This window comes from Humulus lupulus, chromosome 7, assembly GCF_963169125.1.
Source record: "Humulus lupulus chromosome 7, drHumLupu1.1, whole genome shotgun sequence".
NCBI classification, from domain to species: Eukaryota; Viridiplantae; Streptophyta; class Magnoliopsida; order Rosales; family Cannabaceae; genus Humulus; species Humulus lupulus.
Genome location: NC_084799.1, coordinates 150,903,145 through 150,925,381, shown reverse-complemented (window position 1 = coordinate 150,925,381; position 22,237 = coordinate 150,903,145). Strand labels below are relative to the sequence as shown.

Here is a 22,237-nt window from a genome sequence, read left to right as displayed (position 1 = left end):
TCTTGACCTCTTACATGTACACGTCTTTTCTTTTGCAGGCTTCTCTCGTGGCTCAGCTCTTAATAGCTTCGGTGAAAGACTTGTCCTTGGCCGAGGCGGAAAAAGATTGACTTACTATTAGGATCCAGAAGCTTGAGAAGCAACTTTCTGAGGCCAACCTCAAGATATAAGGAGTTGTGGGGCTTCCTCTTCGTCTAAGAGTAGGAAGAGAGCAGAAGGCTAAGGCATTGCGTGAGAGGATTAGTGCTCTAGAGGGGGAATTAGCAATGGCCGAGTACAAGTCGGTGGAGCGCACCTTATATGGTGTGTGGAAACATAATCCTGGCTTTGACTTCTCGTCATTCGATGACCACGCTCTTGCTAAGGCTGTCGAATGGAGTGCTCGTACTAGGAAACCATGCAATTTTTTTTCCTACCCTGTCTTTTGCTCCCATGTGTGGGCAACTTCTTTCTTTTTACTTCGATTTGGTTGTAATGATACTTGACTTATTTTTCCTGAGAGGTTTCTCTAGGTCTCTTGTTTTCTTCATGAGGAACTTTAACAAGTCCTACTATGTCCTATGCTTATTTTGTTATGGAACATTATCATGTCCTTTGATGCATGTGGGCTTCTTATCAGCACATCTTTATTTTTAAAGGGTTCCCTTTGGGACCACTTTACTGTATGTGATACGTGTATGTTGGTGCACCTTGACTACTTGTAAGGATATGTTGACCCTTTACATTCTCACTATCCTTTTATATATTTTATCGCGCGCTTGTTATTTTGTGCGAGAAGTGTCCTTATCGTCATTATGCATCGTACTATTTTCACAAGAGTCTCATTTAGGAACCTTTTTGGATAGACAGCTTGGCGGCCACTCTAGGCTTATCAGCGGATGCTCTAACACCCTGGATTACCAAGACCGTTACAATGTGTATTTGAAATAGTGAAAGACTTGATAAACAAGTTATTTGAATAAAAATGTGATCCTAAGGTCAACCATCAGGTTAGGGTTAAAAGATTTTGAACATAAACGGTTAATTTTCATTAAAAACGGATGTTTATTATTACATGGGATCCCAAAAACAGGGTATAAATGATAATTTACAACTTTCAAAAGTTTTATACAACCAAAAGCCACTATAATGGCAAAATACAAAATTTAAGGCTCTAAAACTATACTTTCCCTCGACCATGGCAGACAAGCAGCAGGGAATGTACACCTCGCCCCCAGAGCTCTCCAATTCATGTAGCACCAGTGAGCCAAGGCTCCGTAAGAAAACCAAAGGAAACAACAGACACATGTAGCAACAATGGTATTCGGTCAAGCTTAACTCACTCAATTCAACCATAAAATAGAGTACAAATATTCAACTATCAATGATTAACACATAATCTTAAGTTCACAAATATTCAGGGTTGGCACACTTAGGTCGGGCCCCCTATTGATCTTGTTGACCCCAGCTCCAACTCTCTTATGTCGTTCATACACATATATCACACCAATCTTACAAGCACACAGTACAAGCATTCAATAATTGAGAACCTCAGTCCCGTTCACAACCACACAATGGTGTAGTTTTCTTACCTCGATTTCTACTACCCGGTTGAGTAGAAATCGTCCCTAGCACTTAGGTTTGAATTCCCAAGCCTCCCCGAGCCTTAATCCCCATTTCCCCTTAATTCCCTAATTAGGGCTGCGACTCGCCTCTTGGACAGAGGCTCAATCTTCACTGATGGGGGGACACGGGCCACGAATTGCCCTCGTCCAAGTCGCGGCCAGCTAGACAAACAAAGGCTCCCAGCCTTAAAAATTCATGCAGGCCGCGACACCTGAAGAACAGGGCCACCCGAGCCCCTAAACCTAGAAAAATAACCTTTTCTCAGCATTTTACCATGATTCCAACCCCAAATTTTCATCTTAATCCAGCAGCCAAACAAAAATTCAAGCCCAGAATTCCCACCCCTTTGGTCTAAATGTTATACCCAACTCATAATCAGTTCTTACTCCTATTAGACACTCAAATTCAACCCAAAACTAGCCAACAAAACTAAGCCTCATGCAACTCAAATCTTAACATGATTCGACATAATTTTCAACATGCTCAGTGTGAATTTCTTACCTCAATTGCATATCAGATCCTCAGCAATACTCTGACCAATTCCAGCTTAGTTTCCTCCAAACTCCCAGCTCAATTTCCCAGCTTAATCTCCTTCAATTCTCCAAGTTCACTTAAGTTTTTTTTCTAGAGAGAGTGAGAGATGAACGTGTAGGAGGTGGGGGAGAGAATTCTGGTTTATTTCCTAAATCTTCTGAGTATATCCTAACCCAACAAAAGACTATTTTTCCCCTTTAAGCCTAGTAGTACTCTAATTGTCTCTAGGGGTAAAATGGTCATTCTGCTCCTAGTTCCCGCCAATTCCTCAAGTGTTCCTACTACTAACCAATTACTCCCGTCATGTCCAATTAATTTCGAAATACTTATTCAATATCTAAAAAAATCCCAAAATATTTTCTAAATTCCCAAAAATACCCCTCGGCTGCCCCCGAGCCGGGTATTTAAACCCCACTGTGACTATTTCGCCAATTCGCTCACTAGGACCGTCTCAAGCCATATACCACAAATATACCCACATAATAATGTGGTCTCAACTATATATCACATTGCCCTTAACGGGCCAAAATTCCAAATATGCCTATATGAACAGTAAAGGGCCCACATGCATATCTAATAATCATAAACATGCATATAATATACTCACATAATCATATTAATCATGCATGCCACATAGTCACACATTTTAACCAGTTAACCACATATATAAACCAATTATGCCATCACGGTACGCTAATCAGGGCGTTAAACCCTATTAACAATTTTGGGTCATTACAACTATCCCCTTCTACTGAGAATTTTGTCCTCAAAATTTACCTGAATAATTCGGTATAATGATCCCGCATAGTTGACTCAATCTCCCAGGTCGCTTCTTCGACCTTGCTATTCCTCCATAACACTTTGACTATAGGAATCATCTTGTTCCGTAGAACCTTGTCTTTCCTGTCTACGACCTGAATCGGTCGCTCCTCATATGACAAATTTGTCTGCAACTCCAAATCCTCATACTTCAACACATGAGTCGTATTTGAGATGTATTTTCAAAGCATGGAAATGTGGAATACGTCATGAACTCCCGATAATGACGGTGGCAGTGCCAACCTGTAGGCCACTAGCCCGATCCTCTCCAAGATCTCAAAAGGTCCTATGAATCTAGGATTCAACTTGCCCTTTTCCCCAACCTTCTCACCCCTCCCAGTGGTGAGACTCGTAGAAACACGTGGTCCCCTACTTGGAACTCCACATCCCTACACTTAGGATCAGCATAGATTTTTTGTTTGCTCTGTGAAGCGAGCATTCGAGCTCGAATTTTCTCGATAGCCTCATTAGTCTTTTGTACCATCTCCAGTCCCAAATACTTCCTATAACCCATCTCATCCACATGAATGGGCGATCTACACCTTCTTCCATATAACATCTCATATGGAGCCACTCAAATCGGTGATTGATAACTGTGGTTATATGAGAACTCAATCAACAGGAGATACTTACTCCAAGACCCCTCAAAGTCTATCACACATGCCCTGAGCATGTCTTCCAATACCTGAATCATCCTCTCAGACTGTCCATCAGTCTGAGGATGAAAGGTCGTACTGAACTTCAGTTGAGTCTCCATAGCCTTCTGCAAACCATCAAAAAACTTGGAGGTAAATATAGGATCTCGATCTGATACTATAGACTTAGGAACCCCATGGAGACGTACAATCTCCATAATGTACAACTCTGCGTACTGATCCTCAGTATAGGTCATCTTCACTGGCAAAAAGTGAGCTGACTTGGTGTATCTGTCTACTATCACCCACACCGCGTCATGTAGCCCTGCTGTCCTGGGTAAACCTCCCACAAAATCCATAGTGACATCCTCCCACTTCCATTCGGGAATACTCAAAGGCTATAGCAACCTCGCTGGTCGCTGATGCTCGGCCTTCACCTGCTGACAGGTCAAACACTTGGTCACGTACTCTACTACATCCTTCTTCATCCTAGGACACCAATATAACGTCTGTAAATCCTTATACATCTTCATGGTGCTTGGATGGAGTGAGTACGGTGTAGTATGGGATTCATCCAGTATCTCTCGTCTAATACCCACATCTGTCGAGACACAAATCTGGCCCTTATACCGTAATAAACCAGTCTCTGAAATGGAACATTCCTTAGCCACTCTGGCTAGGACATTCTCTCTAACTTCTTGCCACTGTACATCAACCAATTGACCTTCTCTTATCCTCTCTAGAAGGGTTGACTGTAAGGTGATATTTGCCATCCAGCCCACAACCAGCTCTATCCTTGCTCTAATCATCTCTTCTGCCAACTCTTTTGATATATGTGCAGAGCTGAATAACTAGCACGGGCCCTCTGGCTCAACACATCTGCCACTGCATTGGCTTTCCTTGGGTGGTAAAGGATATCACAATCATAGTCCTTCACCAACTCCAGCCAATGTCTCTACCTCATATTCAAGTCCTTCTGGGTGAAGAAATACTTCAAGCTCTTATGATCAGTGTATATCTCGCACTTCTCTCCATACAAGTAATGTCGCCAAACTTTCAGTGAAAATACCACTGCTGCTAACTCCAGATCATGGGTAGGGTACCGCTGCTCATACTCCTTACACTGTTGTAATGCATAAGCAATAACCTTCTCATTTTGCATCAACATGCATCCCAATCCCAACCTCGATGTGTCACAATATACCACAAACTTCCATCCCTATGAAGGAAGACTCAACACACGAGCAATAACTAGTCGTCGCTTCAATTCCTGGAAGCTATTCTCATACTTATCTGACCAGGTGAACTTTAGATTCTTCCATGTCAATTATGTCATCGGTTCAGTAATCTTCGAGAACCCTTCTATGAACCGTCTGTAATATCTCGCTAATTTAAGGAAGCTCCTGACTTCTGAGGTGTTCCTTGGCCTCGGCCAATTTCTCACTGCCTCCACCCTGGTTGGATCCATCTTGGTCCCATCTTCCCCAACAATGTGTCCAAGGAATGTCACTTCTGGTAACCAGAACTCCCACTTCTTAAACTTGGCATATAATTGATGATCTCTCAATCTCTGCAATACCTGTCGCAGATGCTGCTCATGCTCTGTCTCTGAACTAGAGTAAACCAAGATGGGGTCGATGAAGACAATCACAAACTAATCCAAGAAGTCCTTGAACACCCTGTTCATCAAGTCCATGAATGCTACTGGGGCATTGGTCAAACCAAACGACATGACCAAAAACTCATAATGCCCATACTTCATTCAGAAGGTCGTCTTCGGTATATCCTCATCCTTGATCCTCAGCTGGTGATAACCAGATCAAAGATCAATCTTCGAGAACACCGTCTTTCCCTGCAGCTGATCGAATAAGTCATCGATCCTTGGTAAGGGGTATTTATTCTTGATAGTCAACTTGTTTAACTCCCTTTAGTCAATACACATTCTCAGAGTCCCATCCTTCTTCTTCACAAACAAAACTGGTGCACCCCCATTGCAAGAAGCTAGGCCTTATAAACCCCAAATCCAGAAGCTCTTGTAACTATATCTTCAATTCTTTTAGTTCCGCTGGAGCCATCCTATATGGTGCCCTCGACACTGGCTCTCTACCTAGTGTTACTTAATGATTAACTGAATCTCCCTATGTGGCGACAGTCCTGGTAAATCCTCAGGAAATACATCCAAGAACTCGTGTACCATTCTGGTCTCTCCCGGCCCCACTAGCACAACTCTGGTGGCATCCACCACGCTAGCTAGGAAACCTATACAACCTCCCTATAATAGGTCCCTAACCCTCAATGTTGATATCATGGGTATGCGGGGTACATGCACAACACCCAGGAAACACAAAGGGATCCTCACCCTCAAGCTCAAAGGTCACCAGCTTCTTCCTACAATCTATAGTAGCCTCATATCTGACCAACCAATCCATCCCCAGAATCAAAACAAAGTCATCCATACTTAACTCAATCACATCTACTGATAGTTCCCTACTATCTACCATCACTGTCAGTGCTCTAATCCATCTCAAAGCATCTACCAGTTCCCTTGTAGGAAATATAGTCCCAAACCTCGCAATACAATACTCACTAGGTCTACACAAACTATCAATTGCCTTACCAGAAACAAATGAATGTGTAGCACCAGAGTCAATCAACACAGTATATGAAGAGCCAGCGCTAGAAAGCTGACCTGTCACCACCGAGGGACTAACCTCGGCCTCCGCCTGCGTCAAGGTGAACACTCGAGCTGGAGTCAAGTTGTCCACCTTCCCCGGTTCCTCCTTCTTCGTTGTTGGGCAGTCCTTCTTGAGGTGTCCCACCACCCTGCACAAGTAGCAAGCTTTCGCTCGACATTCGTCCAGATGGCGCTTCATGCATCTCGTGCATTTTGGATAACTTCTCCATGTCTCACCACCTCCCTGGCGCCCACCCTGAGCACCCTAACACCTCATATTAGGACCAACAATGCTCGAAGTGTCAGGGTCTTCCTCTTCAGATCACTGGGGCCTCTGTCCCTACTAGACCCTATGTATGGAGGCACCGCCCTGCGAACATCCCATCTCACAACGTTCTCCATCCAAATCTTATTCTTTGCTTCCTCAGCGGTAAGAGCCTTCTCAACAGCCTGAGCATAAGTCGTCTGCTCATGTACCAATGTAATCCTCACATCCCGGGCTATCATACAATTAAGCCCTTGAACGAACCTGTCCTGCCTGGCTGCATCTGTAGGCACTAACTCTGAAGCAAACTTTGCCAGCCTATCAAACTTTAGGGCATACTCTATAACTGTCATGCTGCCCTGTACCAGCCCTGTGAATTCATTCACCTTTGCTGCCCTGATGGCAACATTGTAGTACTTCTGGTTGAACAGATCTCTGAACCCATCCCAACTCAAAGTAGAAATATCCTTGGTCTGTGATGCCACTTCCCACCAAATACGGGCATCCTCTCTAAGCATATACGTGGCACAGGCCACCCTATCATTACCTTCCACCCTCATAAAATCCAGGATAGAAGTGATCATACTCATCCACTGTTCAGCCTTAAGTGGATCCGGTCCCCCCTCGAAGGTTGGAGGATGTTGTTTTCTGAACCGTTCATATAGTGGCTCCCACCTGTTCCCAACCTCAGGTGGTTGTACAACAGGTGCCACAGCAGGTGGCATAATAGGTGCAACACTCCCTGACGGAGCCTGTTATCTCAAGAAACGAATCTGCTCTTCCTGACTTTGTAGCCAAGATTGCATATTAGCAAGTATCTGTCGCTAGTTCTTAGGGACTAGTGGAGGGTTTTGGCCCTGATCATTATCTCTAGCCTCAGACCCTATACAGACTAGTCGTATTGATCGCCTTGGATGCATAGCTATCAAAGTTTATCTGCAATCAACGACTCAGCAGTCAGGAAATGATGACAAATTATCAGTCTTTCCATAGTCAACCATTGAAACTTAACCATCCATAAGAAATCAAGATGCAAACAATAATTTGAATATTCATTGACATGCAGTAGCAATGCTAATAAGCATACCCTATCATAAACACATAGTAGTCAAGGGCCAGGCCCTATTAGTATCTCATGCTCACTGTTAATCACACAGATTGAAACATTACATTTCATTCAAGCATTTAAACATGTACTCACATATATACAGTAACCAAACCCTGAGTCGAGCTTGTCTTTAGCGGCGAGCGTACATGCCCAGCTAGTCTTCAGGAACCCGTAAACCTAGACGGCTCTGATACCAAGATGTAATGCCCTGGATAATCAAGATCGTTACACTGTGTATTCGAAATAGTGCAAGACTTGCTAATCAAGTTATTTGAATAAAAATGTGATCCTAAGGTCAACCATCAGGTTAGGGTTAAAATATTTTGAACATAAACGGTTAATTTTCATTAAAAATGGATGTTTAATACATGGGATCCCAAAAACAGGGTATAAATGATAATTTACAACTCTCAAAAGTTTTATACAACCAAAAGCCACTCTAATGGAAAATACAAATTTTAAGGCTCTATCCCTGTACTTTCCCTCGACCATGGCGGACGAGCCGCTGGAAATGTACACCTCACCCCTAGAGCTCTCCAACTCATGGATGGTCCAGTTTCCCTTTACCTTTACCTACACCATATAGCACCCGTGAGCCAAGGCTCAGCAAGAAAACCAAAGGAAACAATAGACACATGTAGCAACAATGGTATTCGGTCAGGCTTAACTCACTCAATTCAACCATAAAATAAAGTACAAATATTCAACTATCAATGATTAACACATAATCTCAAGTTCACATATATTCAGGGTTGGCACACTTAGGCCGAGCCCCCTGTTGATCTTGCTGACCCTGACTCGCTTATGCCGAGCTGCGTTCAGTACGCTTACCGTCAGCCCCAACTCTCTTATGTCATTCATTCTCATATATCACAGCAATCTTACAAGCACATAATATAAGTATTCAATAATTGGGAACCTCAGTCCCATTCACAACCACACAAGGGTACAGTTTTTTTACCTCGAATCCCAAGCGGAGGATACAGAACGGTCCCGAGCATGATCCTCAGTCTTAAGCCTTAGCGATAAACCTAGTCATAGTATCAATGGGTAACAATAAATTATAATTCCAAATAAATACTTAGAAAACAATAGCTAGCCTTTGGGACCTCAATTTCTACTAAACCGGGTAGTAGAAATCATCCTGAGCACTTAGGTACAAATTCCGGAGCCTCCTCGAGCCTTAAACCCCATTTTCCCTTAATTCCATAATTAGGGCCGCAACTTTCCCTTGAGGGACGAAGCTTGCCCCTTGGACAGAGGCTCAATCCTCACTAATGGGGGGACACGGGCCGCGACTTTCCCTCCTCCGAGTTGTGGCACGCCTGATGAACAGAGGCTCCCAACCTCAAAAATTCATGCGGGTCGCGGCGCCTGATGAACAGGGCCGCGACCCGAGCCTCTAAACCCAGAAAATATCCTTTTCTCAACATTTTCCCACGAGTCCAACCCCAAATTTTCATCTTAATCCAATAGCCAAACCCAAATTCAAGCCCAGAATTCCCACCCCTTTGGTCTAAATGTTATACCCAACTCATAATCAGTTCTTACTCCTATTAGACACTCAAATGCAACCCAAAACTAGCCAACAAAACTAAGCCTCACGCAACTCAATTCTTAACATGATTCAACGTAATTTTCAACATGATCATGGTAATTTCTTACCTCAATTGCAACTTAGACCCTCAGCAATACTCTGATCAATTCCAGCTTAGTTTCCTCCAAACTCCCAGCTCACATTCCCAGCTTAGTCTCCTTTAATTCTCCAAGTTCATTTGAGTTTTGTTTTCTAGAGAGAGTGAGAGAGGAACGTGTAAGAGGTGGGGGAGAGAATTCTGGTTTATTTCCTAAGTCTTCTGAGTATATCCTAACCCAACAAAATATTGTTTTGCCCCTTTAAGCCTATTAGTCGTCTAATTGTCTCTAGAGGTAAAATGATCATTCCACTCTTAGTTCCTTCGAATTCCTCAATTGTTCCTACTACTAACCAATTACTCCCGTCATGTCCAATTAATTTCCAAATACTTATTCAATATCCAATAAATCCCAAAATATTTTCTAAATTCTCAAAAATACCCCTAGGTTCCCCCCGAGCCAGGTATTAAAACCCCATTTCGCTAATCTGCTCACTAGGACCATCTTGAGCCATATACCACAAATATATCCATATAATAATGTGGTCTCAACTATATATCACATTTATGCCCTTAACGAGCAAAAATTACAAATATGCCCTTATGAACAGTAAAATGCCCACATGCATATTTAATAGTCATAAACATGCATATAATATGCTCACATAATTATATTAATCATGCATGCAACATAGTCAAGCATTTTAACCAGTTAACCACATATATAAACCAAATATGCCCTCCTGACACGCTAATCAGGGCGTTAAACCCTATTAGCAATTTTGGGTCGTTACAGATGCTCTCCTTGAGGCCTTACCCCTCATGGAGGTATAGCCTTTATTAGGAGGTTATCCTCGTGAAACCTTTTGACTTATTTTCACAAGCATCTCTTTTCGAACTCTTTTTGGCTAGACGGCTTGGTGGCTGCTCTAGGCTTATTGGTGGACGTCCTCCTTGAGGACGTTGTCCTTGTAGAACCTTTTGGCTCCCTTGACATCAATAAGGGTAGCTAATCCTTATGAATTCAAGAAATTCTCTAGGCTTATCAGTGGATGTCCTCATTGAGACCGTACCCCTCATGGAGGTATCTATCCTTTGTCGCGAGGTTATCCCTGTAGAACCTTTTTTCTCCCTTGATATCCATAAGGGTAGCTAACTCTCATGAATTCAAGAGATTCCTTGCAAGTTTTTTTTTTTCTTTTTGCTATATACCCTACCCGCAAGTGGTTGGCGGGATTTATCTCGTCGGGCCTTTTGATCATTTTGCTCATGTACTTTGATAAATTCAATTGGAAATGGGTATATAAGAGCCAGATATGTGCTTGCATAATTGAGAAATGTGATACGCAAATAAGAAACATATTCATTAAGGATGAGTAGAGTACATAGGTATTCGCAACAACAATGCGTATACTTCATCATGAGGGCAAATTCATAGCTGCCTTTGCGGGGAGGACTTACTACTACGTTGAGAGGTTAACTAGGGTAACCCCTTTGATTCATTGTACTAAATGTAAAGCCTTACCAAGTATTCCCTCTCAGGCACGTACCCTCAGATGGTCACAGTCATCCTCCGCTAGGATGCATTCTATAGGTCTTTCATAAAAATCGCCCATGTCCTCTATTTCTCTCTTGAGCATACTTCCCCACATTCCGATCTTCGAATGTACCCTTGCGGTGATGGCCATTTTCAACTCATTTTTAGATAATCTTCCCACTTTAGCTTTCTCTATGTTGAAGCGCTGAATATACTTTCTCAGACTTTCATTTTCACCTTGCTTTACATAGACGTGGCTCTCGACAGGTGTTGCATGGTCAGGGATGGCGCAGTGTTTCCTGGGGCATTCCCTCCATGAGATGTCATGCATGGTCCTTTGGGGGAGATGGGAGAGGTTCCACTTGGTTTTCCCTCGAAAGTGGAGATTCTTCCATGGACTTATTGGCTTCTAGCTTCTTTTTTTGCACAGCTGCTATTTGGTTTCTAAGGCTCTTCATCGTGTTTCCTAGCACCTTCCTCCTCCTATTTATCAAGTTTAGAAGGTTACTGGTGTTAGGATTAATGCCCTAAAAGCATGTAAAGACATTTTATAGATCTAAATAAAAGTACAGTTTTATAATATTTGAATCTTATAATTATTGTTTGAATTAATTATATAATAATATCAAGAAAATTCCTTATTCGTTCATGAGAATATGATCTTGTATTAGTACGGGAGAATTAAGATCATAGTGAGGTTACGGGATGCAAGTAACCTCGATTCGAATTACTGATGTGGATAGACATCTTAGTAAAGGTGATGTATATAATAGAGATTATATATGATATGATCAATGAGAATTAATTATCTTAATAAACTTGTTGTTTGACATAACGATTTAATTCTTATCATAATATATGATCATTTGTAGATCAGTCTAAATCCTAAGTATTCGTGGACTCTTGTTTGTGTTTATTGGATCTTTTGATTCACTTGTTGAGGTTTCTTACTATAATGAGCCTAATGACTTTTGTTTTGGAGATTCAATATCATGAATGGCAAGGAACATGATTTATAATAATGGAATCCATACTTTCCTAACAGATCGAATATTGGTTCCCTTAAGAGTTAATTCTGGAACTGAATAGTTATTGAGCTCAAATCTGTAATTTGATTCTAGATTAATTATTCGCTAGTGAATTAATGGTACTTAAGGATCAAGAGGTAATTAGAAGGGTAAAATGGTAATCTTGACTAGCTTTAATTAATGAACCAATAAATGGGGGACATAACTACATTTATTGATTATATTAATGGACTACAAGACACTACAAGAAAAAATGCTTTTAATAACACCAAAAATGTGTTATCAAAACATACCATAACACTTTTTGATGTGTTAAGACCGACTATGTTATCGTAGGTCAGGGTACTTTACATAACACTTTATCATTATTATACAGATGTGTTATTATACTGTCAATGATAACACAATTTCTGTGTTATTTTAATAAATATATAAGTGTTTAATTATGTTATTTATAGTCGATTATATAACACATTTCAATACTTATAAATTTGTGTTATACTACACTTTAGTATAACACTTTTTTGTGTTATACTACAATTTAGTATAACACTTTTTTTGTGTTATACTATACTTTAGTATAACACATTTTTTGTGTTATACTAAACTTATAACACATGTGTTATATTAGCTTAGAGAAACATAATCTTTTTTTACTTACACAAAACTAGGAAAACAAATATGAAAGTTGAAGCCAAATAAGGTAACATAAATAGATTTTTATTAATTACTCAAATGTAATTACAATATTTAGTCTACTAGTCTAGGCTTAAGAAATCATATTACAACATAATTTATGCCCAATTCAGATTCCTTTATCACTAAATACAAAACAAGAAATGTATACAAAAATGAGTGAAATACATTCTTCCATTCTTTGCATCAATATCTCGATGGCTTTGCAGTTTCTTTGAAAGTGTTATGCTTCAAAAACAGGTCAGTAAATGGCACCCTCAAGTTCTTAACCTCTCTATCTAATTCACTTGGTGTCCTTTGCCTGCAAGATCCTAGAAAATGGAGTAGGATCCACCAAAAACTGAGATAAGTCTACAGATCAGTGCTTGAAGTATCATACAAAAATAAAACTGTAAAACCCACATAGCTCTTACCATTTTCTGAAAGTTTTTTCAAGACTACAGTATGTATTCCATCTTTTAGATACCACAAATTGTCAACAGCAGCAACTAAATTACTTAAGATGTTCTTAGTTTGTTCAGAGGCTCTCTGTTGATCACCTTCCATCTGTTTAGGAAGGTCACATAAAGATGAACTTTCTGTTGCACCAGTTTCCATAAGACGACTAAGAAAAGCCTCATGAAAAGTAGCTTCGGATTCATCTGAAATACAGTATAAAACTTCCTTATCAACAAACACTATTTCCGTGATGTCACTTCCAGTTTACAAGCATGGGTTATAGAGCCCTTATAGGTGCAAAACAATTAAACTTGTAACTAAACTATACTAAATTTCTATGACTAGAATGATAGTAAATGTAGAAGCAAAAATTGCATCCTTATGTTAATAAAACAGATCTAATGATCCACAGCACAAAAACCAATTGTTATCTTAAAAAATAAAAACCAATTGTTATCCACAACTTAAAATACAACAAAAAAAATTTAGTCTCATAAGAAAAAGCATTCACTGCCCAAAATAGAGGCAGAGATTAGCTAACTTGTGTATATTTCAAAGCATCTATTCAAACCAATCACGTCACAAGGCATCGGTCGAGTTGGATTTGGGAATAAGGATTGATTTCTCTGTATTTTAAATACCATGCCATTTCTAACTTCCTACAGCTTTAAACAAACAGCACAGCTAAAAGACTTTCAGTTGACAAACTAAAAATAACTAGGAAGCAGCCAATATGGAATAAACACCACAAGGCAAAACCAGAAAACTGCATGATCTCAAATAAAGATGCATAAACGCGATAGGCGATCCTAACAGACGAACAAGAAAAGAAGCTCACCATCTCAAAGCCATCTTAATAGGTGTTATGAGACAAGACGTAAACACATTTGCAGGAAATTCAGCACTTTGTGGAAGAGTCTCATGTGCTTCACAAGCTCCAAGTAAAATGCAATCCCTTGTGGATCCAGAGGAGCTAGAAGCAACCCAATCATGAAGCTGCCAAACCATCAAATCAAGTCACTATATTTACAAATATATTTATATATAAATATTTGAATTACAGATAATGAATTCATGTCACGTAGCACCTTAATTATCAATACATATATCAATTCATTATATATTTTGAGTTAAAGCTTTACCTCAATAAAATTATTCACAATATTCCCCCAGCCGCAGAGCAATCAAAAACATATATGGAGGGTGTCTTCAACCAAGAATCAAGGTCACTGATTGGCAAAGGGATATACTGTGTATAACTCTGCAGTACCAATAACATTGGTGAGAAACCAAGCAAGACTCTAGTGATTGACCTTAAATTAAAGAGTCATAAAAGAGTTTCAAAGAAATAGAAGACCTTATTGAAAACCCAAATTTCATCACTAATGTTTCAAATGCTAATTAAATAGAAATTTACAAAGGAACAATGCTGCATAAATATCCAGTTTTGACATTAGACTCCAAATATCATAAAGTCAAATTTATATAAGAGGATTAGTTAAAGCCAAAGATTTACAACCTTAATTAACAATCAGAATACCTTCAAGACAGATTGCTTATTAGCTTTCTGAATGTGAATATTGGCAAGGAGAAGAATTAGATGTTCCCTCTGGTTGGCAACATTGCCTTCCTGGTTAGAAAACACATTATGAAAATTTAGAGAAGCATCAAAATATGAGCAATGTAGAAGAAAGAGCACATAGTCCAACCATGGAAAACAGAAATCAGATGTACTTGGCAAAAATGGCCTGAATGGACAAGTAAAGTCATATCTCAACCTTTTTCTAGAGATTGTCTAGTTAGAAGCTATCTCCTTTAACATCTATTTTTTTAAGAAAAAAAACCTCAAAGCCATAGATAGTTTTCCAAACCATGAAATAGTCTTAGGAAGGGTACAATAATCAAATTTAGAGCACCATAACACTAGCTGCGGAAATTATTGTTAACTGGACATTTTTTGCCTTTGAAAAAGAGAGTAATGAAAAAATATTATTTTGTCAGTTAGGGACAAGTGAAGACAGCCATCTAATAGTAACAATGAAATAACAAAAGAACCATATTTTGCTCTCATAACTGCAATATGAGTTTTGCTCAATACACCAGAGCATACATTTAGTTCAAATATTGTTAGATATTAGATGTTTCATGACAGCCATATATGTGATAATCAGGAAAACCCCACTCTGAACTTTGTCACAGCTGTCTCAAACAAAATGAAGAAAAATTTATATAAGTTTCATGCAAGTCAATACCTGAAATCAAGAATTTCAACATCTAGGAGTAATTATACACAATTATGTTAGGAAAAGAGATGCTTACCGCCCATGTAAAAAGAAGGCTGACTTTTGCCCTTTCCTTTCCTGTGTTCACCAACTGAAAACTGACAAAGTCTACTAAGTAACTTTCTAACAACAATATCAAATTCGTAAATTTATGACTAAAATATCATATTCTAGATCATGCTGAAATATTCACATACTTATTTAAGTTACACTTGTATAGAATTTAAAAATTAATAACAAAATCAATTCACACAGGAGAAAATACAAGGAATGATATTCAGCATATAATCACACCGAACAACATACATGAGCAGGGGAATTAATTTCAATAATAAAGAAGGGCAGGAAGAAGCATCGTCTTATTAAAAACTATAGTCAAAGGACTCATTTAACAATATACCCAAGTAGTAACCTGATACTCGTTTCTCTACTTATGCTTGACATAAACAACTCAGCAGAAATTTTAAGCAACTTACTGATTGTTCAACATGGATCCAATTGTTCAACATGGATACAATTCATCTGCCATTGATCCCATTTTCTGCATGAAGAAGTAAGCAATCAATTCATGAATCAACCTTTTGAAACTCATGAAATGTAATGACCCAACTACTCTAGACCTTGGACCATTAACGAAAACTACACATAGACACTAATCTTTAACAAAACTTACAAGTGAAAAAGATCATAACTTTATTAAAACTTGTAAAAACAAATGTTAGACTTACATAAAATCTCAAGTAGGATATGGGATCCCATTGTTTTAAAAACAAAACATAACATAATGGTAATTAAAAAGAGATTACATAAATAGGTGCGGAAAAATACACATAAACCATAAATAAAGACTTCATCCTCAAAACCGAAACTCTCGACTCCTTGAATCCATTCCGCCTCAATACACATTCCCCAAGCTTCCACGAACCTTACCTGCCACTAAAACTATTTTCTTGCACATATAAAAAAAAAGGAGTGAGCCTAATGCCCAGCAAGAAAAATCTAACATATAGCCATATACATAAAAATTCATAAGAAACATAAAACATACTATAACACTTATGTCACATACATACTATAATGGTCATTATTACTTGGGGTCCCATAAACTAAACAAGTCATATGCCCATTAGATTAGTGGGGTCTTGCTAGCTAAGCAAGTCATATGCCCATAACCTATTTGGGGCTTGTTAGTCATATAGGTCATATGCCCAAGTCTACAATCATAACATATTACATAACATAAAATCATAAGATAACATATAAAAGCATATAACACATAAATCCTATCCTATTTTCCTTACCAAAATAACCGGGATATGGGAACTGATTTGGGACCTTGGAACACTCCTAAAAACCATTTATAATATGGTGAGTATATTGAAGAAAAGGGATGAAAGTGAAAAAGGGACTATGCTATCAAAATATACTTACCAAAAACCTTGTGCTTAAGAACTTGGTTTTCCTAACCAAGAATAAGAATAAGGTTAGAATGAGTAGAAGACTATGAGAATTTTTAAAGAACATAATACAGAAATGGACTAGAGTTTGGAAATACCTTGAAGACTTATATGACCAATCTAAACCTTGAACCAAAATGTGAATAAACCTTACTTCCCCAAGTGTTTGATAAGCTTATAGTGATCAAGCTTATAATTCCCAACCCAAGTGTTTACACTCTCACACTCACCTAGCAACTTGCAGCCTCTGAACTTAGAGTAATAGATTAATAAATGGCTGGGTACTAGGTCCTATTTATAGAGTTTATGAATGAAAAGATCTTCATTTAACTTGATAAAAATAATGGCTTTTTAAGTGAAAATAATTTGAATTATCGTTCAGCAGAGGCTGAAGACTCGTTCAAAAAGATGCTGGACTTATCAAGAGGTTGAAGGTTTGAATGGAGAACGTTTTTGAAAACTTTCAAAATATGCTGAGAGGGGCGATATATCGCCTGGGCCAGTATGCCCGAGGCAATCGTGCAACATTTCGTGTTTTTTCGTATCTTCGTGTTGCGATATATCGCCCCCTATAGCTGCGATTTATCGGCATACGCTGATTATTTAAACACAAAATTACACATTTTTAGCTTAATTTAAATTGAGTAAACAACCTTGACTAAGCCCTCTAACATTTTCAAAGCTGCTGACTAACCTTAGAGTATTCAAATTTTAACCTTAATAAATTTAATCCTCAAAATACTTAATCATTAATAACCCTTACATAACATGATGAGGACACCAAGACTAAAGATTCAAGTCAAGTTCTAGTTGGTCCGGTGACGAGGGTGCGAGCCAAGAGATTCAAAGAAGAACTTAACAACCTAGTCCACAGAGTCCTAAAACAGGAGGAGACCGTGGTCAACACTGAAGGAGAACAAAGACTTGTACTGCTCATCAAAGTAGACTCAGTTTAGGAGCTTGATCAATATTTAGCTTCTTGTAATGAGTCTTATTGGATTTTGGCATCTTGTATTTTTATTTTAATCACGTTTTTATTTAGTCTTTGTTTTTTGTGAAAGTCAAACATTTGACTTGTGAGAGTCCAAGAGTCTTTCTATTTGTGCTTGTTAGGGTTTTCATTAGGAAGACAAAGGGGATTGTCTTTGATGTAATTTTCGAGCTTGTTAGGGTTTTCATTGGGAAGACAAAGGGGCTTGTCTTTGATGTAATTTTCGGCTATATTAAGCCTTGTAAACGTTTGGCATGGCATATTATTTTGGTTAATGAAAATTGAGAGGTTTTCTTCTTGAGTTCTTGAAGAGACTATTCGAACTTATCAAGGGTATTCCTTGTGGCGTTCAATCTGACTTATCAAATGGATTCCCATCACCATTTGTGGCGTCTTCCTTATACCAAGGTTCGTGCTTGGCTAAGCATTGGGTCGCGGTTCATCATTCCAGATTCGTGTGTTCTTGGTGGCTGCCATATTTGGTGTCGGGTTTCACCATAATCGTTGGTGTGGTTCGTATCATAAAATGTGCTATTATCTAATTGGTTCTTATCTAAACCTTATAGTATAATAAATATTATCCTCAATATCAGTCATATTAATCAAACCTTATGTTAAAATTAATATTCCTAAACTATAGGTTAAACTTAGAAAATCTACAAATACTACTATGAGTGTCTAAATAAATCCCGGTTTGAACCAAACATCCACGATCATAAAGATAATACTATTATTAATATAATACTGCTATCTAACTAGCTAAGTAAAGTTCTTGGACTCTACATGAAACAACTTCAGTTACTAGTTCAGATCACATCAAACAAATTAGTTTCAAACACTACTATAAATAAGTAAGCAATCCAATTCACCAACATGCATTACAGTAGTCATTATAGCTTAATCCACTTACAAAAAATCTGAAGAAACACAGAAAGAGAAAGATAGAAAGAGAAAGAACAAAGAATTTATTAATAAAAAGAAAGATAATATCTACCAATAATAAAAGCATCACAAGGCGAACACGAAATAAGGCTAGATAAAAAAAATAACATTTATACACTGCTTTGCAAAAGACAAGAAAAACATATAGGCAAGCATACGACCCTATAATAATTAATGCCATCATAATAAAACAAATCAACACACTGTACGAATGACCTTGAAAAAAGGGAAGTTTCAAAACACTATCCTATGTTATTAAATATTCCAAAAAAGTTTTGTATATATAAATAAATATCTTGTGTCTTCTAACTTTTAACCTAATTATATAATATTAATTAACTCTATGGTGCTATTTCAATAGAATTAATACACATGAGTCCAATGGAATGAGGCAACTATGGGAGCAGAGTCACATACACTTTTATATTATGAAAGATATACATAGTTAATTATGTGTGCTTACTAACTGGAAGCCAATAATTGATATAAAGTGCAATGTCCAAATAAAAAATAATACTTAAAAAGCAAATAGTATAATTACCATAAGAAGACAACACAGGTAGACCAATTTCTCAAGCTTTTAAGAACCTGCATATAGAGTTTTATCATAAGCTAAATAAGAGGAGCTTTTGTGCAATGAATGAAGAGATATACAGCTAGCTATATGACACCCAACAGAGATAAAGCAAGCAATTAGTAGCAAATCACAGCTCACAAGAGACAAAGACTCGAAAACTTAAACTAATAGATCATAAATCTGTATATGGTAAACTATCACAAAAGCTTTCAGTTTTTATCTTCAATCTGTACTGTGAAACACTATCTCAAAAAATCATTTCAAAAGAAAAATAAAAATAATTTAGCTAGCACTGTTGCCAAAAGTAAACCGAAAATAATGGTGAACCTCATTTGCACAATACAAAAATATCAACATTCAGGGCATTAAAGAATAGCAGAGGACAAAAAGAATGGAGAACTTACCCTTCCAATAGAGTAGACTATGAGACATAGTTGACCAAGAACTTTAGAGATGACTAAAGACACTCAAGATGACCAGAAGAGAAGCAAGTAGGGGCAGATCTTCAATGGTGAAATAAAGATTTTCTTTTCCTAAAATGTTGATATAGGGAAAATGTAAAAAAGAAAAAACCCTTATAGTTACCAAAAATACAAAATAATGAAGAAAAAAACAAGAAAATGCATACCAAAACAGTGATAACGATTCCAAGAAAATGCATACCAAAACAGTGATAACGATACGAAAACAAGAAATAAACAAGAACAACCAGTCTTTAAAATATTGACCTCTGATGTGTAGAACTATATTAAACTTGGCAAATCCTAAATTATTAATTTTATTCTCAAGACCTGAAAGCGAATATAAATTTGTAGTGTGTGTAAATATATACAGTACAAATTATTCAGATTTCCTCTCTTCATTCTCTTCTACCACTCTAATTCTCCTTTCACTAATTCCACTACAATTTACCAATTCAACATTTGTCATCATCTTTGAATTACACTATTTATCTCCTTCACTTTACATTTTTTTTTAAAGAGAGTATTTATTTGGCCCTCAAACTTTAAAATGAGACACTTGAAAGTTAAAAGGGCCAAAGTTAGAATGGTAGTGCATAAAAGAACAGGGGCAATGGAGACCCGAGTATATTTACAACAACAAAAAAGCCACAGCCAACAACAGATCATAAAAACTTCTGTAATGCTTTTTTTTAATGCAAAATGAATGTCCAAAATGCAACATGCCACCTTCACAGATCAAAACAGGAAAGGGAAACTTTTCTAGAGCAATTATCATCATATTCATCATCTATCGCATATAACGGTTACATGAAAAGACTGTAAAGCCAAAGCGGTAATCATAGCTGGTTTGTAGTTATGGTGTTCAGCCAAAGATTGGTGTGTTTTGTGTAAGAAGAATTTTGAAAATGCAGATGGCTTGTTCTTCCACTGCCCGGTCTCAATCCAAGTTTGGTACAAGCATTTGGAAGAATTTAAAATGGTTTGGTGTGTTCCAGCAAACTGTCTAGGTGCTTTTTGTTTCAGGTGAGCGGCTCAAAGGTGAAGAAGACTCTTTGGCAGATTGTAGTAACAACTATCTGTTGGGTTATTTGACTCGAGAAGAATAAGAAAATCTTTGAGGAAATGGAAAACAGGGTGGAGAAATTCGGGATAAATTTATAATGAGTGGTGCTCTTTGGGTCCACTCAAATAAGGACTTCAAAGACTTTTGATTCACAGATTGGTTGAGAGAGGGAATTTTTTGTTGTAATGTTCTGTTTTGTATATCATTGTTGTGGTAGTTAAGCTACCTTTTTATTTTTTCTTAGTTTTTGTTTTTCTTGAGTTTCCTGTGGTTGTTTTCTCCACTCACTTGTATTATATATTCTTTTATTAATACAAGTTATTTTGTTTAAAAAAAAAAGAACTATTTCAGCTAAATTTTACCTGATTGTGAGTGCACCTTTCATAAATGAAGATAAATCAAATTCCATAGCATACACTAAAGACAATATTATTTATATCTTTTATGCTAAACTCGTATTAAAAATACAAATTATCTTTTTAAAATCTTAACATGCATTGCCATCTGATATTAAAGTAGACTCATAAACTATATACCATTGGAAAAAACTCATAAAAGGTGCAACTGAAAAAATAAAAGTGAAAACTTACCAGGAAAACCAGCATAGATTGCTGCCATTCTGCACTCTGTTGCTCTTTGTGAACCAGGTGGCAAAACAGTACCAACAACTATATCCCCAACTTCACTTGGGTCCAGATTTATTTTCTCTATCATGGCCTAAATTGTATATTAATCACATATAAGAAAGAAAAAAAATCAATAATCCTGTGTATATAAGCCAAATCAGAACAAAATCATATACAGCAATGGTATTACAAGCCAAAATCAATGGGTTGTTTACCTTTAAAATAACTGCAAGTAAATCATCACCTGGAGTATCCTTATACCCTCCTTGCTTAGCTTTGGAAATTGGAGTCCGGTAAGCCCTGTTTGAGAAAATTTTCAAAGGAAAAAAAACTACATAAAAATATTAACAAACGCTTAAAACAAATCAAACGTTCATTTTGTTGAAGCAAGAAATTTACGCCACAATCACTATATCGTCTCCAAGAAATTTGACCTGATTGAACTTGCTACCACATCAAGGGTTGTCTTCATCTAAAGGAAAATTAAAATTAAACTTCATGAAAATTTAATGACTGACATCATTTAGCTACATTAGTCTCACTGTTTAGTAAGATTTCTTATGTCTTAAAATAAGGTGTCCAAAAAACAATTAATAAGATTCTTACTATTGATTTTCTCCTCTAACTCCAAGTTCAAAGAGTAAATTTAAGTAGAAGATGAAAGGAAACTACAAACAAAGAATAAACATTTTTCTGAAACAGAATGGACCACAGTTCAATATAAAAGGCATCATATTGCAACTTCAGTCAATAAATCAGCTATTAAAAAAACATCAACGAATGAAGAAAATATTGAATTCAACAAAAACATTGTCTAATCTTAAAGCATAAATGATGATTGTTAGAATGATTTAGAGGGATT

The 22,237-nt window shown here is 37.5% G+C and overlaps 2 protein-coding genes across 2 annotated transcripts; both read right to left on the bottom strand.

Annotated features, from left to right (window-relative positions):
• Positions 1 to 12,537: 12,537 nt before the first annotated feature.
• On the bottom strand, positions 12,538 to 13,154 carry LOC133789955 (E3 ubiquitin-protein ligase BRE1-like 1). Its single transcript, XM_062227603.1, has 2 exons — positions 12,949 to 13,154; positions 12,538 to 12,846 (listed from the first exon to the last, which is right to left on the bottom strand). The coding sequence occupies exons 1-2, from the start codon at positions 13,130 to 13,132 to the stop codon at positions 12,722 to 12,724; spliced, it is 309 nt and encodes a 102-aa protein (XP_062083587.1). The 5' UTR covers positions 13,133 to 13,154; the 3' UTR covers positions 12,538 to 12,721.
• Positions 13,155 to 13,836: 682 nt separating this feature from the next.
• On the bottom strand, positions 13,837 to 21,479 carry LOC133792287 (uncharacterized). Its single transcript, XM_062230193.1, has 6 exons — positions 21,340 to 21,479; positions 15,732 to 15,796; positions 15,293 to 15,346; positions 14,514 to 14,603; positions 14,134 to 14,234; positions 13,837 to 13,969 (listed from the first exon to the last, which is right to left on the bottom strand). Exons 2-6 carry the CDS (start codon positions 15,762 to 15,764, stop codon positions 13,837 to 13,839), a joined length of 411 nt encoding a protein of 136 aa, XP_062086177.1. The 5' UTR covers positions 15,765 to 15,796; positions 21,340 to 21,479.
• Positions 21,480 to 22,237: the final 758 nt, after the last annotated feature.

What these genes read in the sequence shown, in the direction of transcription:
- LOC133789955 (XM_062227603.1), bottom strand. Translation starts at nt 13,132, where the DNA reads ATGGAAACTGGTGCAACAGAAAGTTCATCTTTATGTGACCTTCCTAAA. An exon ending in GAAAAAACTTTCAGAAAATG is followed by an intron (nt 12,847 to 12,948) that starts GTAAGAGCTATG and finishes TCCATTTTCTAG; the next exon opens with GATCTTGCAGGCAAAGGACA.
- LOC133792287 (XM_062230193.1), bottom strand. Translation starts at nt 15,764, where the DNA reads ATGTTGAACAATTGGATCCATGTTGAACAATCA. An exon ending in GGATCCATGTTGAACAATCA is followed by an intron (nt 15,347 to 15,731) that starts GTAAGTTGCTTA and finishes GTCAGTTTTCAG; the next exon opens with TTGGTGAACACAGGAAAGGA. An exon ending in ATAAGCAATCTGTCTTGAAG is followed by an intron (nt 14,235 to 14,513) that starts GTATTCTGATTG and finishes TTGGTACTGCAG; the next exon opens with AGTTATACACAGTATATCCC.